Source organism: Candida pseudojiufengensis (assembly GCF_024610245.1).
Source record: "Candida pseudojiufengensis strain CBS 10847 chromosome Unknown scaffold3, whole genome shotgun sequence".
Lineage (NCBI taxonomy): Eukaryota > Fungi > Ascomycota > Pichiomycetes > Serinales > Debaryomycetaceae > Lodderomyces > Lodderomyces pseudojiufengensis.
Window position 1 is genome coordinate 108,435 of NW_026261523.1, and position 14,388 is coordinate 122,822.

General features: G+C 28.2%; 5 protein-coding genes across 5 annotated transcripts; 3 read left to right on the forward strand and 2 right to left on the reverse strand. All coding sequences in view use genetic code 12, as the record gives it.

Moving 5' to 3' along the window:
- Window positions 1–3,185: 3,185 nt before the first annotated feature.
- On the reverse strand, window positions 3,186–5,078 carry KGF55_000492 (uncharacterized protein; the record flags this gene model as incomplete). The annotated part of the gene is made up of 1 exon (XM_051759905.1): window positions 3,186–5,078. One exon carries the CDS (start codon window positions 5,076–5,078, stop codon window positions 3,186–3,188), a length of 1,893 nt encoding a protein of 630 aa, XP_051616437.1.
- A 1,721-nt stretch (window positions 5,079–6,799) lies between these two features.
- SAP9 (aspartyl protease) lies at window positions 6,800–8,425 on the reverse strand (the record flags this gene model as incomplete). The annotated part of the gene is made up of 1 exon (XM_051759916.1): window positions 6,800–8,425. The coding sequence occupies one exon, from the start codon at window positions 8,423–8,425 to the stop codon at window positions 6,800–6,802; it is 1,626 nt and encodes a 541-aa protein (XP_051616438.1).
- A 1,955-nt stretch (window positions 8,426–10,380) lies between these two features.
- Window positions 10,381–11,139, forward strand: KGF55_000494 (uncharacterized protein; the record flags this gene model as incomplete). The annotated part of the gene is made up of 1 exon (XM_051759927.1): window positions 10,381–11,139. One exon carries the CDS (start codon window positions 10,381–10,383, stop codon window positions 11,137–11,139), a length of 759 nt encoding a protein of 252 aa, XP_051616439.1.
- Window positions 11,140–11,170: 31 nt separating this feature from the next.
- On the forward strand, window positions 11,171–11,683 carry KGF55_000495 (uncharacterized protein; the record flags this gene model as incomplete). The annotated part of the gene is made up of 1 exon (XM_051759938.1): window positions 11,171–11,683. The coding sequence occupies one exon, from the start codon at window positions 11,171–11,173 to the stop codon at window positions 11,681–11,683; it is 513 nt and encodes a 170-aa protein (XP_051616440.1).
- Window positions 11,684–12,321: 638 nt separating this feature from the next.
- MET13 (methylenetetrahydrofolate reductase (NAD(P)H)) lies at window positions 12,322–14,166 on the forward strand (the record flags this gene model as incomplete). Its single annotated transcript, XM_051759949.1, has 1 exon — window positions 12,322–14,166. The coding sequence occupies one exon, from the start codon at window positions 12,322–12,324 to the stop codon at window positions 14,164–14,166; it is 1,845 nt and encodes a 614-aa protein (XP_051616441.1).
- Window positions 14,167–14,388: the final 222 nt, after the last annotated feature.

A 14,388-nucleotide genomic window follows, 5' to 3' on the forward strand; every position in this document is an offset into this window, starting at 1 on the left:
TTTGGATTTTATTGAATTAAATATGAGTTTTACTTATTGAAAGTTCTGATGAAGTTATATGAATTGATTTAGCAAATTATGGAATATCATGAAGTATTTATATTTACTGATGGTTTTCATGAATTGTGTTAGGATAGGTTTTGCATTTGATGCCGTTCGTTTGAAAGTAAAATGAATTTCACCATTTATCATGAATATCGAATCATTTTTAACCCTCAATAACTTTTTCAACAACAATAGAAACACATTATGACATTAAACAATCAATTAGATTTGAGGAAAAAAAAACAATAAGAATTCTCTCTTTCATGTTGATGATATGTAATCTAGTTTTTGTGTATATGCAATGTTACTAATTTATTGTTTCAAACTGTAATTATAAAATATGCACTAAACTCAATGAAATGTCATTACACAATCTTTCTCCACATGTAGTTGTTATACAGCTACGTTTTGACACGTATTCCTCATTTAGCTTCCGTCCTATAGTAACAATGAAATAATACTTGAGTTGTGATACTTATTTTGAGGCACGATTTTGATTAGGTTCATTCTCTTAAGTTGAATACTTAGTTTCGTTTTTGTGACCAACAAATTCTAAACATTTTAGTTTTAATACACCGAACCGTTATGAAGATTTGGTCACAAAATAATAAAACTAGAAACTCGGAATTCTTTTATCCTAAGGAATGTGTTTAATATAGGGGATATTTGACTGAGTTTGAGGTTAGAGCTAACATTAAATTTGACACAACAATAATCAGTTAAGACTAACCTTAAAATTTGACACAATAATCGGATTTGATAATAAACATCATTGCCTCCGGTCATAACCAGTGGAGGAGTAATTAAAAATATTTCCTACAAATCAGAATTCTAAGCAAAAGTAATTTAGGTTATTTATTTATTGAATTGCTGCAGAATGTTTAATTATAGCTGATACTGAACTACCCCATTCAAATTCTGGTATGATTCAACTGCTTGCAGATAAATATTTAGCTAATAAAGTCGTTGTTTTGACCTGACCAAATTGATTGAACTACAAGAAAAGTCAGAGCCGTATCTGCGAAGGGACGATCTTTATTTTTTTGAGATCATAGGAAGATGAAAATTTTCTAAGCGTTATTGTGGGAAGAATGAAAAAGAATTGAAAAAAGAGATAAAATTTCAACAATAGGTTTAGTTGTAAGCAACAGTTCAAATGATGGATCAGCCATAAAATAGTTAAATGTGTTTAACTTCGTTTATCATGTGATTGGGACAAAAGTTTTCTATTTCTTTTGAGTGAACAAAGTTTTTGTGTTAAAGCGCATATATACCAACTTGGTTCCAAAAGTAGACAAATGTTGCACAATTATTTATATTTTTAGTATCCAATAACCTTTAATTTGCAAATTTTCAATTTTGTACATTTTTTTAAATTTACAAAATTATTTAAGTGGCTTTGCGTTTCTACAGAAATTGTTGATTAGCTTAAGCTTATTCGGTCTTATCTTATCAAATTTAATCACTACGGACAAATATCATAACGTCGATCTTTCTTCTTTATACTTTCCCATTTTTTTTTTTTGAAGCCTTTGCTATTGAAATTTTATAAAAAATTTAATACCGTTGAGGTATCAGATCTAGCCAAGAAAAAGAAATTCTAAAACTTGTTTCAACATTTTGACATATTTTTCAAGAAAAAATTAAAATAAAAAAAACCGTTTAATTTCAAATTTAAGGTACACCATCAGATAAGAATATTTTATAATTATGAATTCTAATCAAAGTTATTTTCACCAAGAGTAATTCACTTTTTGGACTATAAACTATGCGAAAAATTGTGGATGATAAGTTTAGTTCTTCTAAATTTAACTCAATCAAATACCTATCCACAATTTACTTTTTGTGTTACTGAAGTTTTAATTGGTTATTCCTTTATCGCGTGAATTTCAGTTTCAAATTTCAAGTTCACAAACAATTACTCAGTGACTCCTAAGTGTTTTGTGTTTCCTTGAGTCTGAAGTTGGGTTTTGATTTAAAGTCAAAAGCGCTAATTTCATTCAATTCTATTAACTCTGAAAGATTTGGTGCCGTTTAGTTGTTGTAAATCTATACTATGTTCTTTTATTCATACTGTTTATAGAGACCTCCACATGATTCTTTTGGCTTAACTCGAACAATGTGTGTATAAAGACTACATATTTTCGAACGGAGTTTTGTGCTGGTTTCTACGAGTTCTAGAGTTTTATTCAAATTTCGGTGCATTCTTCAATGACACAAGATTACGGGGATTAATCTTTTTTACGATAACTTACTAGGTGCATACATAATTGCGTCCAAAACAGATTCATCAGAGCGCATATTCTCGAGTATTCTGAGATTGGTTATATGATCAAAACTTTTGATGAAACGTTTTTCCAAAAACACATTCCGGATTAAACGTGTTTAGTTTGCTCAACAAGACTCTTAGTTAAAATCTAATTATAGAAATATCGATTCAAAGGAATGGTTAATTAAGAAATCACAAAAATTAATAAATTAAAACGTTTCTTTAGTATAAATTAGACTCTATTGTTCAGAATAAAACCATTCTTTATTGACATCACTCTATTTCTTTGAATTGGAAAATGATCTAAAAATTGTGAAGTACTGAATTATATGGCCCAAAACTAGAGGTTCGTAAATAGAGTTCCTGGGGCTGATATTTTTTGAGTAAATGGTTCCTTTGTTGATCCACAATTTATTGTCCATCAAATATATTTCCTCTCAATGGAATGGCTTCATGGGTTATGAAGTAAACTGGTTTGTTGACAATAGTGGAATGTTGCTCTGGTAAACATTCTTTATTCTCATAATGTTTTAACTTTGAATGAAAGGAGAATTGAAATAACCCACTGGTTATGTTGACATTTTTTACATTTTTTTAATTACAAACAAATACATTTTGGGAAAACTGCATAAATTTTGCATCAAGGTATAATTGAACGAATTAAATTAGAGTAAGAACATGTTCCTCGTCGTGTTTTTGTTGCTTTACCAACAATAATGGTTAAATGAATGCATCAATCTTTACCCCTATTTTAATACTAAGGTTGTTGACATACAATTATGACAAAAGAGGAGTAAATGTAAAATCCTTTGATTCATTAGATATATTACCATGCTATAAATCGGAGATTATCACAATTCAGTCACAAAATTCAAGATGATGATTGCATTCCAACTAAAGCCAGATTTGATTTCTTATCATGCTTAGATTTTCTATTATGATTAGCTTTACTTGCTTTATTCTTTTCATTTCTTGCTTGTTTATGCTTTAATTGATCTTTTGTGGGTGGAGTATTTTGTTGTTTGATTACAGGTGAAGATGATTTGGTTTCAATTTCATCTATGTTTTTAGCGGAGTTTTTATTCTGAATTCTCTTATTAGGATTACCACCACCATATAAATAATCTTCTTCTAGAATTTTGAACCTTCGAGGAGATTTTAATAACATTCTTGACCAACCTTCAATTTGTTCATCTGACCAATCTGTTTCTTTTCTCAATTTTGATCTATCTGATGATTTTCTTTTAAATTTACTAAACGCTTCAGCTCCATCCTTTTTAAATATTGAAAAAAGATACCTTTCTTTTGGATCAACGTCAACAAAAGCTGGTTTCTTATCATCAGTTAATACTGCCATCTTATTACTATGTCTGTTTTTACTATCTTCTTCTAAAGCCAGACCAGTTGTTTTTTCTTGATCTTCATAAGTATCATCAGGTTCATCTTCATCACTTTCATACATTAGTCTTAATGCTGCATTTAAAGTTTTCTTTTTCAAATCTTCATCTGTTGATCCTAATGATTCTCTTTGCTTTTTACCAAATGTTACTTTCGATTTGGAAAAATCACCTTTTGATATATCATCGTCATCATATATTGACCTTTTTGGTGTAGGTGCTGCAACTTTAATGTTAGGCTTTGGTTCGACTTGTTTTGGAGTTTCAGTTACGGAGTTTATTAAATCAGGGTTTTCAAGGAGCAAGTTTGTAACGTGTTCAACATCCCCATTGTGTTGTTTTAATATTATTTTTGCCTTTCTTTCTGTCATGTCAGGAAACAAATCAACAAGCATTGATATACCTTCTATATTTTGCTCAAATTCGTCCTCTTCGTCAATTATTGCACCTCCAATGAGTCTTAAAAATTGTAATTTTTCCTCTAGTTTTGGAATTAGTTCTTTAAAAGATTCTGATATGATAATTGAGCTAAACAATGGAGCTACAGTCAAAGTATCAACAGAAGAAACACCTAAATCGTGAGCTAATTTTGCTAATTTTGAAGTAGACAAAGATAACAATGACAACACCATCACATTCTTTATGGCATTTGCATTAACACTTCTCCCACCAGCATACAAATTCTCCAACAATTCAATCCATTCACTAGAAACAAAATTTTCAGCAAATGATAAACTATTATTTGAACTTTTACTTACACTTTTATTTGATCCCATTGAAAAAGTTGTAGTCTTAGTTGTATGTTGTCCTAATAAAATTGTTAAACAAGTTAAATCATAATCACTAAATTTACCATTTATAATTAATTGTTCTAAATATTTTTGTAATATAGAAATTGAAGAAATTTGACCTGATTTTTTATTATCATTAAATTTTGATTTATAATTTCCATCAATTAAACCTCTAATAGTTTGAATATTTTTAAAACAATATATTTTAATAAAATTCCAAATCATTTCTCCTGTTATATTTAATTTAACAAAACTATAATTTTTAATTACTTGAAATACTAATGATCTTAAAATTTCTGTGTTTTTAGTAATATCTGGATTTATAGCACCTAAAGAAAATACCTTATCATTTTCTTCACTTGTTTCTTGTAAATATATTTTTAAAAATAATTGTAATTGTTGTTGTGATTTAACATTTAATTTTGGTGAATTTGAATCAAGTAAAAATTGCATCAATTGATTATATGCTTGTAATAAATGAGCCCAAATCACTGGATCTTTATCGATCATAGAAGACCTTAATTTGAAAGGTGGGAAATGAGGTATTGGTATATATATTGATTCAGAGTCGGTCATTAGTCCTTGCTTTAACTAAAGTTGTAATGATTCATGTTGGAAAATTATTAGTCATCTTCGTTTTGAATATCAACTTTGAGTCAAAATTAAAGAAAAAATTAAGTCGGTGTATAATACGATGTTTTAAAACTAGCACTTTAAAAATTTATAAATTAGCGTCGTGGCGCAGTGGTTAGCGCGCAGGGCTCATAACCCTGAGGTCCCCGGATCGATACCGGGCGACGCTATTGATGGGAATATGTAATTTTCATTTTTTTTTTAATTCCATTGAAACTTAAGGTGTTGCGTATATGCCTTTCATGTATTGGATTATATGATTCAAGTTGCCTAAGTAGATTTGTTTACTTAATAAAGTTCACTCATAATATATTTTGTATAACTATTCGCAAATAGTTGGCATGAAAATTGCTGCAAATTTTTTTTTTTCTTTTCAAAACTAATTGTTTATTAAATCAGTAGTCTAGCTTGCTAAACAGTAAAGAAATAAACTTAATTTAAAGAGGAAAGAACTATATACTATATACCATTTCTTATATTTCTAGCATTCACCATCTGAAAAACCCCTGCNCCTGATTGATTAAAAGTTTATACTCTTAAGCATAATTTAAAAATATTTGTACCCATTTTTTTAATACATGTTCGGAAAGGTCTAGCCTTTCCGGCTGAGTTCGTCGGAACCCATTTAATCTTAAAATTGCTCGTAGGTACATGTTAATTTCCCTCATTTCTGAAGGCGATAATAGTTGATTACAGATTAGGACTCGAGATTGTAGACTCTTATTTCTTGGACCAAGTAATTGCCATATGAATTTGGAAATTTCACAATGGAATATCAAGTGATTCGAGATAATCCTTGATGGTAAGGCAAATTTAAAATAAAATGATCTCAAAAGACAATATTTCACAACCACTAAACCAAAAACCAGCTCAGTTGTGTGTTCATGTTATTCTCTTAAGCTTTAAGAATTTTTAGTTCCAGATCTTACCATCAACCTTGTAAACCAAAACTTCAAGCTCTCGAAAATCGCGTCAACTTCTTGATCATAATTTTAATAACACAAAGTTAAAAAAAAAAAATGAATCTGACGTGGTCTCAAAATCAGAATGAAAAATTATTGATTAATACTTATCTCCATTTAAACTTAAACAATAAAAAACAATCACACTTCACTCTACTTAAATAACTCCGTACAGTAACAGTTAAATATATTCAATTAACTCAATAATGGTATGTTTCAAAATCTTCAGGAATCTCAATCCATTGAATCAATTTTACTAACCATACCCCAGGCTTTACAAACACCAAAACAAAAAGCAGCTAATGCAAAATTTGAAAAAAAAAATACTAAACAATGGGGTCATAAGAAACAAGATCCAAAATCAAAAGTAGAATATCCTGTTAGTAAAACTTGGTTATTTGTATTATTATTTTTAATATGTGGTGGTGCTATACTAGAATTAATTAGATTGATGTTTTAATAATGCAACAAATCTAATTAAAAGCGAGAGAGGTGAAATGTTGACTTAGGAATAGGCTGCTGGTTATACCATTACAATTAGGACAGCTAAGGGAATGTTTTCAAATTTAGAAAATTGAAATTCGCCATACAGAAGTTCGAATAATTCAATCAACACCTTTACGCAGGTTTTATAAGATTTATAAAATGAAATAAATGATAACGTTTTAATGAAAATACACAAATAAGTTATTAAATAATAGTCTATAAAATGAGATTTATTGAAAACATTAATGCAGCGAAAACAATGACCAATGAAGCTTTTAATGATGATCCACTATTAGTTCTACCACCAGATGATGAAGAAGAAGAACCACTTGATGATGAAGAACCACCACCAACTCTTGTTGAATTTTGTCCTCCACCTAATGTAACATCATCAGTTATAACTTCTATATCTTCATCATCAGTATAATAAACTTGAGCAATATGAACTTCATATTCTTCTAAATCATAAACAATATAAGCACTTCTTAAAATATTATCACCAAATAAAAGATAATTCGATGATGTTGATTGTTCAAATAATCCTAAAAAGCATTGATTTCTTGATGCTTGAACAACTAAATCTGAAACTGGAACTCTAATAGTTTTATTACCAAACGCTATATCTAAAGTTGATTGAGAATTTAAATATTGACAATCAACTAAATATGCACCAGCTGAACTATAATATCTACCATTTAATGCTTGAGCAACAGATTGAATTTGATCTGATCTTAAATATGATAAAGTTGAACCTGAATCTAATACTACTCCAGTACTTGAACTTGATACAGTTACTGTATCACCTCTATTATTATTTAATCGCATTGAATTAATTTCAACTTCAAATCTAACAGGAATATCAATTTGTTGATAAGTTTTTAACATTGGTAAAGTATATAATGAACCTTCATATTTTGCATGATCAATAGCTCCAAATAAAACATTACCAGTTTTAGCATTAGCTTCATCTAAATATAATGAAAAAATTTCTCTTTTTATAATACCATCTGATTTTAGTTTAATTGGTAAATTTTCATACATATAACCATATTGAGTTGTAACTTCTAAACCAGGTAATCCAATACCTAATACTCCTATATCACTTGACGTTTCATTAGCTACAGCAAAACTTAAATCAGTAACAGTAACATTTCCCATTTTAACATTATCATGTCCCCAAATACCTATAGCATGAGTACCATCAGCATAATTAATTTCAAATGAATTAGTATTATTTTTAACAAAAGTATCTGAATTTTCTGTATTAAAAGAACCATATGATGTACAAGTATTTGAACCACCACCTGATCCTCTTGTAGTTGAACCAAATGAATTTCCTCCACTTCCACCACCTGGTAAATCTGATGAATCTGGTCCTTCAGTTATATAAATTGTTGAATATATTGAATTATCATCTCTTTTAACTTTTTTAGATTTTGTTGGATTTATTGCTTTTGAAGGAAGTTTAACTCCAGTACCAAAATTAAATACATTTTTTGGATCAGCTTCTCTTTTTCTATTTGTATTTGCAACACAATTTAAATCATGAGACATTACCCATAAATCTGAAGATCCTGTATCAACCAATACTTGATTCTTATCTCCATTCGATCCGATCTCAAGATCAGCCATATAAAATGTTTGTTCATTACTTAATTCTAATTCAAATGATCCATCTCTTTTAACAAATCTTGGTGCATCATTATCAATTGGTGATAAATCATCTTTTGATGAACCTCTTCTAACATTAAATTTCAATTTTAAACCTTGATTTTTATCTCCTTCTGCTGTTACAATCAGGATCAAAGAAATTAGTCCAATGGATATATTTGTAAATTTCATATTGATTCAATGACCTTGCGTGATTTATGGAAATTTTGATGATTTTAGTGAAGGTTGGTTGTAGGAGTTATTTGATGAGTGAGTTGTAGAAACAAGTGGAGATGGTGTATGTATGTGCAAGGCTTGGATCTAAGGTTATTTGCTTTCGGAAACTTTTATTTAAGAAAAATGTTTCTATTTATAAACCGATCTTTTTTTTGCTTTGTTCTCTTGAAATATTTATACGATTTTCAACTAATTACTTCAATTCAATTATTAAATACGAATTGAATATTGTATAATGATTGTTTAATTGAGATCTGCAGATAATTGTTAAACTAACGACGAAATCTTCTGGTATATCAACTAGTAGTATGTAAGATCTTGACAAATGTATGATCTTTGAGTTTAAATATAGAAAAAGAAAAACAAACTGAGAGTATTTCAAGAGAAGACTTATTATATATATATACATGTAAATTAACCTTTGAGAAATGAATTGAATCAACGTCATACTTTCAACTTTAAATCATAATGAAAATTTTCTTAATTTATCAACTTAGTTACGAAATGATATTAATTTTCAAAATTGGAACACAAAAATAAGCATGTGTAAACTATACATATATCAATGAAGTGGGTAATACAATAAATTTACCAAGATAAAGTTTGTGGTTAATTAAGTGCTTTTAGAACTAAAGGGTTATAATGAACTTGGCGAAGTCTTTTAATTGTACCTTGTCATTCATTTTTCAGTAATTTTATGATCTAAACAAAATTAAAGAGAATACAAACCAGTTTTCTTGACTTTTGAAATTTAGTTAATAATTAAGGATTGTAATTGGATAAAAGCTTACAATATTATTTGCATCTTTTCTTTTGCTCCTAATTCAAGTGTAGGCTAAGCTATACTGTAATTGAAACATGTTTCATATTTAATTGCTTTTATTTCAATTACTAAACTTATTAGTAATCTCAATATCCAAGAAAAATATCATTATTTTTTTGTAAATCATGGGTCAAATGAAATTCTGGTTTCATCAACAAGGGGTATGAGCAGAAGAACATCGGTAAAACGTTGTTCCTTTCGTACCGAGTTGAAGAAATTAAATTTAGACATATTTGTGAAAATCAGATTGTTATTTGAAAAATAAAAAAATTATTTTTCTGAAACATTAATCTTGTTTCAAATTTATTTTCTATATCAGGATCATGGCTCGGACCTTAATTTCTGTGGATGATACTAAACTATTCTAAATCTTTCTTCATAATTTTCAAATTCATTATCAATAGCCTTAAACACATTATCTGATACTACAAGACTTTGCTTTTGTTAAAAAACTCTAAATTTTGAATTTGACTAAAAAACATTACAATGATTGAGTTTAGTAGCAACTAAAGCATCTGCTGACATTTGAAAGAAGAAGCTTTCAAGAGTTTATGAATTCCTTTTGTTCTTCTGTAGATGGATTTCAAGTCATTCTTTTACTAACACCTATTTACCCCATAATTCAAAATCGTATAAATATGGAACAAATTTTTGTACACAAAATCAGTGAGGCTTAGATTCTAAAACGTTTTACAGCATTCGATCGAGTACTGAAACAATCTCTGAATCACATCAGGTACCAAGTGATATGAGCCAAAATAAGAATTGAATGCTGTGTTAAGCCATAAGAGCACACTTGCATAATCCCGAGTTTTTTATAGTGTTTAGCTCATCTTATGGATGATACATAGAGGAAAACAATATAGCTTAGAATGTAGACGATTTGATTAAACCTACCATATATGATCAGTTTATCCATAATCCATTCATTGCACCTGTATCTATATTTGAGAATGGAAATACAACAAACTCGAATTTTATTTCGTCGTTAAGAATACTCAGAGATGAAAATTATGGAAAAAAAAAAGTGTTGTAAAAAAATTGACATTTGCAACACTTTAATAATCCCATCAACTACAGCTCAAAAATGGCTTCATCAATCCAAAACTTTACAATAACAAAATTTTCCAAGTTTGAATCCGAAAATTGGTATCATTATCCTCAACGATCAAATTTATCAATTACTTTCAACGATAAAAAGGAAAATGATGAAATTCAAGTTGTAATTCAATATAAAGGTTCAAATTTAAAAGAAATTATATTATTCAACAACAATACTGAAAAAGTAGTTACTTCGCTTTTAGCTAAATCACCATGTATTGGAATAAAACAAAAAAACAAACAGAATGGAAATTTGTTATCAAGATTTCAAATTAGTTTAATTGATGATAATGAATTTAGAAATTGTTTATTATATTTAAAATCTTGTAAGTTTAATGAAAATGGGTATAAATCCAACGATGAAACTTGTTCAGAATTATCAATTGTTACAAACATGACTGATCAAAAATCTACTCAACTGCAAATCAGAAATAACAAAAATTCAACATCTCAAATTGATTTAGATAGTGTTGCAACAAAACGATCATGGTCACTTTCCAATGGTAAATCTCAATTGTTAGAACAACCTACTAAAATTCCAAATTTACAACAACCAAATGTATCACAACCAATTTTACAACAACAAAATGTATCTCAACCAATTTTACAACCACAAATCCTTTATCAGTTTATACCTCAATATATGAATCATTTTACTCCACCGTTCCAACAAAATACAATTTCAGAAACAACATCAGAATCAAGAAGACCTGCAAAGACAGCAAAGTCAAATCCAACATTCTAATTCTCAATTACAAATTAATCAACAACAGGAAATGCAACAAAGTCAACTTCAGCAACAATTTACTCAGGAAAATAGAAGTCAACAATTGCCACAAACGATTTTATCTAGTTCTCAAAATCTAGTCCAAAACGCTAACACAGTGTATTCTCAATTCCCAATGCATCATCTGCAACCATTAATGAACTCACAAATCAATTATCCAAATGTTCCCAGAAATCCAATGAAAATTCCAATTCCAATACATTCAAATCAAAATCAAAATAGTCATCAAAACGTTATATTTCAACCAAATGATTATACCAAAGATTATAAAGAATCAATTAAAAGTCCCACAACAACTGAAACTTCATCAATTGAACAAAATGATAAAGATTTAAAAGAAATGAATTTGGATGAACAAATTAAATCAAAAATCTTGAGTGAATTAAAAGATTTATCAAATTTAACTGATTCAAATTTAAGAAATTTAATTAGTAAAACTTGTCAATTAAATGAATTTAAAGAATTTGTTCAAAAATTGGATAAAATTGTTGAAAATAATTGATGAATTAAATGTTTGTTGAAAGTATTTAAGTGTTGAAGCTTATATAGCTAATATAAATCATTTGAAGATGTGGAATGACATTTCTTGTTTAAAACTCGAATTCACAAATGTTTAGATTGATTTGAAACTCTGTATGTGAATATTGGTTGATAAAATCTGAAACAGATTCCTGTAACGGAATATTAACGGATCTTGTGTTAGCCGACACGTGACTCTTAGAAGACTATGCACGTTGTTTTAAAATTGAAATCACTTTAAGACATACTTAATTTAGGTCTGTCGGTTTTTCAATACGGACATTCTGTAAATTAGAAACGACTTATGACTAAGTACTTGTGACTGTGAAAATTTAATAAAAATCTGAGTTTTGACTTATTACTGAATAGTTCCTAAACCTGTTTTGAATTTCGAAGACGTTTCTACTTTGGTGATCTATCTTAACTACATATCTAAGCGGATCTAAATTTCACATTCAATCAAAAGCTAAAAGTTTAAACAAAGAAAAAAAAATTAAATATTTGATTCAATTATTCAGTCTGAAAAATTCCCCAACAATTTAATCATACCGATTTAAGAACTTTTGATAATTTTTTTCATATTCCAAACACAACCTGGAACTTCACACACCATCCAACAATATGAAGATCTCAGAAAAACTAAATCAAGCACATAACATCACTAATCCGCCACCTGCAACATTTTCGTTTGAATTTTTTGTACCTAAAACCTCACAAGGTGTTCAAAATCTTTATGACAGAATGGATAGAATGTATGATTTGAATCCTATTTTCATTGATATTACATGGAATGCAGGTGGTAGATCATCATCTTTAACTAATGAAATGGTTTATACAGCTCAATCAACTTTAGGTTTAGAAACTTGTATGCATTTAACATGTACAAATATGAAAGTTGAATTAATAGATGAAGCATTAAGAAAAGCTTATAAATCTGGTTGTCAAAATATTTTAGCATTAAGAGGTGATCCACCATTAGATGGAAGTGAATCAACTGGTGATTTTAAATATGCAAAAGATTTAATTAAATATATTAGATCAAAATATGGAAATCATTTTAATATTGGAGTTGCAGCATATCCTGAAGGTCATCCAGAAGAAGATGATGAGCAAAAGACATTACAATATTTAAAAGAAAAATGTGATATTGGAGCAGATTTTATAATTACTCAAATGTTTTATGATGTTGATAATTTTATTTCATGGTGTGAAAAATTAAGAAAAATTGGGGTTATTATTCCAATCATACCAGGAATTATGCCAATATCAACATATGCTGCATTTATAAGAAGAGCAAATTGGTCAGAAATTAAAATTCCTCAACATTTCTTAGATGCATTAAATCCTATAAAAGATGATGATTTTTTAGTAAGAGAAAAAGGTACAGAATTAGTAAGTGAGATGTGTTTAAAATTAATTAAATCAGGTCATATAAATCATTTACATTTTTATACAATGAATTTAGAAAAAGCAACTGTAATGATATTAGAAAATTTGAATTTAATAGAAGCTATTAAATCTCATGAAGTAGTAGGAGCTACTGAATTACCTTGGAGAAAATCATTACATCCAGAAAGATCAAAAGAAAGTATTAGACCAATTTTTTGGCAAAATAGAAAATATTCATATATTTCAAGAACTGCAACTTGGGATGAATTTCCAAATGGTAGATGGGGTGATTCTAGATCTCCTGCTTTTGGTGATATTGATCTTTGTGCTTCTGAATTATTAAGACAATCTCCCAAAAGAGCATTTGAACTATGGGGTATTCCACAAAATTTAAAAGAATTAAGTGATTTAGTTATTTCCTATTTAAAAGGTGATTTAAAATCTTTACCTTGGTCAGATGGAGCTGTTGGTGAAGATACAAAATTAATTATTGAAGATCTTATAAAATTAAATAAACATGGTTTAATAACTATGAATTCACAACCAGCTTTAAATTCAATTAAATCATCAGAAAAAATTTATGGATGGGGTCCTAAAAATGGTTATGTTTATCAAAAACAATATTTAGAATTTTTTTGTCATAAAGATATAATTTCAAAATTATTATATAAAATAGATGATTTTAATTCAAATCAAGGAGAAAGTTCATCATCAATTATTACATATTATGCAGTTGATGTTGATGGTAATTTAAGTTCAAATTGTAAAGATGATGATATTAATGCAGTTACTTGGGGTGTTTTTCCAGGTGAAGAAATCTTACAACCAACAATTGTTGAAAAAACATCATTTTTAGCATGGAAAGATGAAGTTTATAGATTATTTTCAGAATGGGATAAAGTTATTTCATCAAATAAAATAGATATAAAAGATATTTCAAAACTTTCAAATTTTACAAATTTAATGAATCAATTTGAAAAAGAATTTGTTTTATGTAATTTAGTAAATAATGATTTTGTTGATTCCAATTCAACTTTATTCAACTTAATCAATGATTTAAATTTACAAGAATTATAAGACACATCTCATTAGATATTACGTTTTAACGATCAATTAATCAAAATTTTTGAAAAGTTTATTCAATTCCAATTCATTTCAACAGGTATTATACATTTTATATATATTAATTTTAGCATCCTCAACGGCATGGGTTTATTTAGTAGTTTATAATGGTAATTATAAAAGTTTTATAATAGAAAATATTTAATCTCTGAGGTCTTTAAAGTTTTACCCGATAGG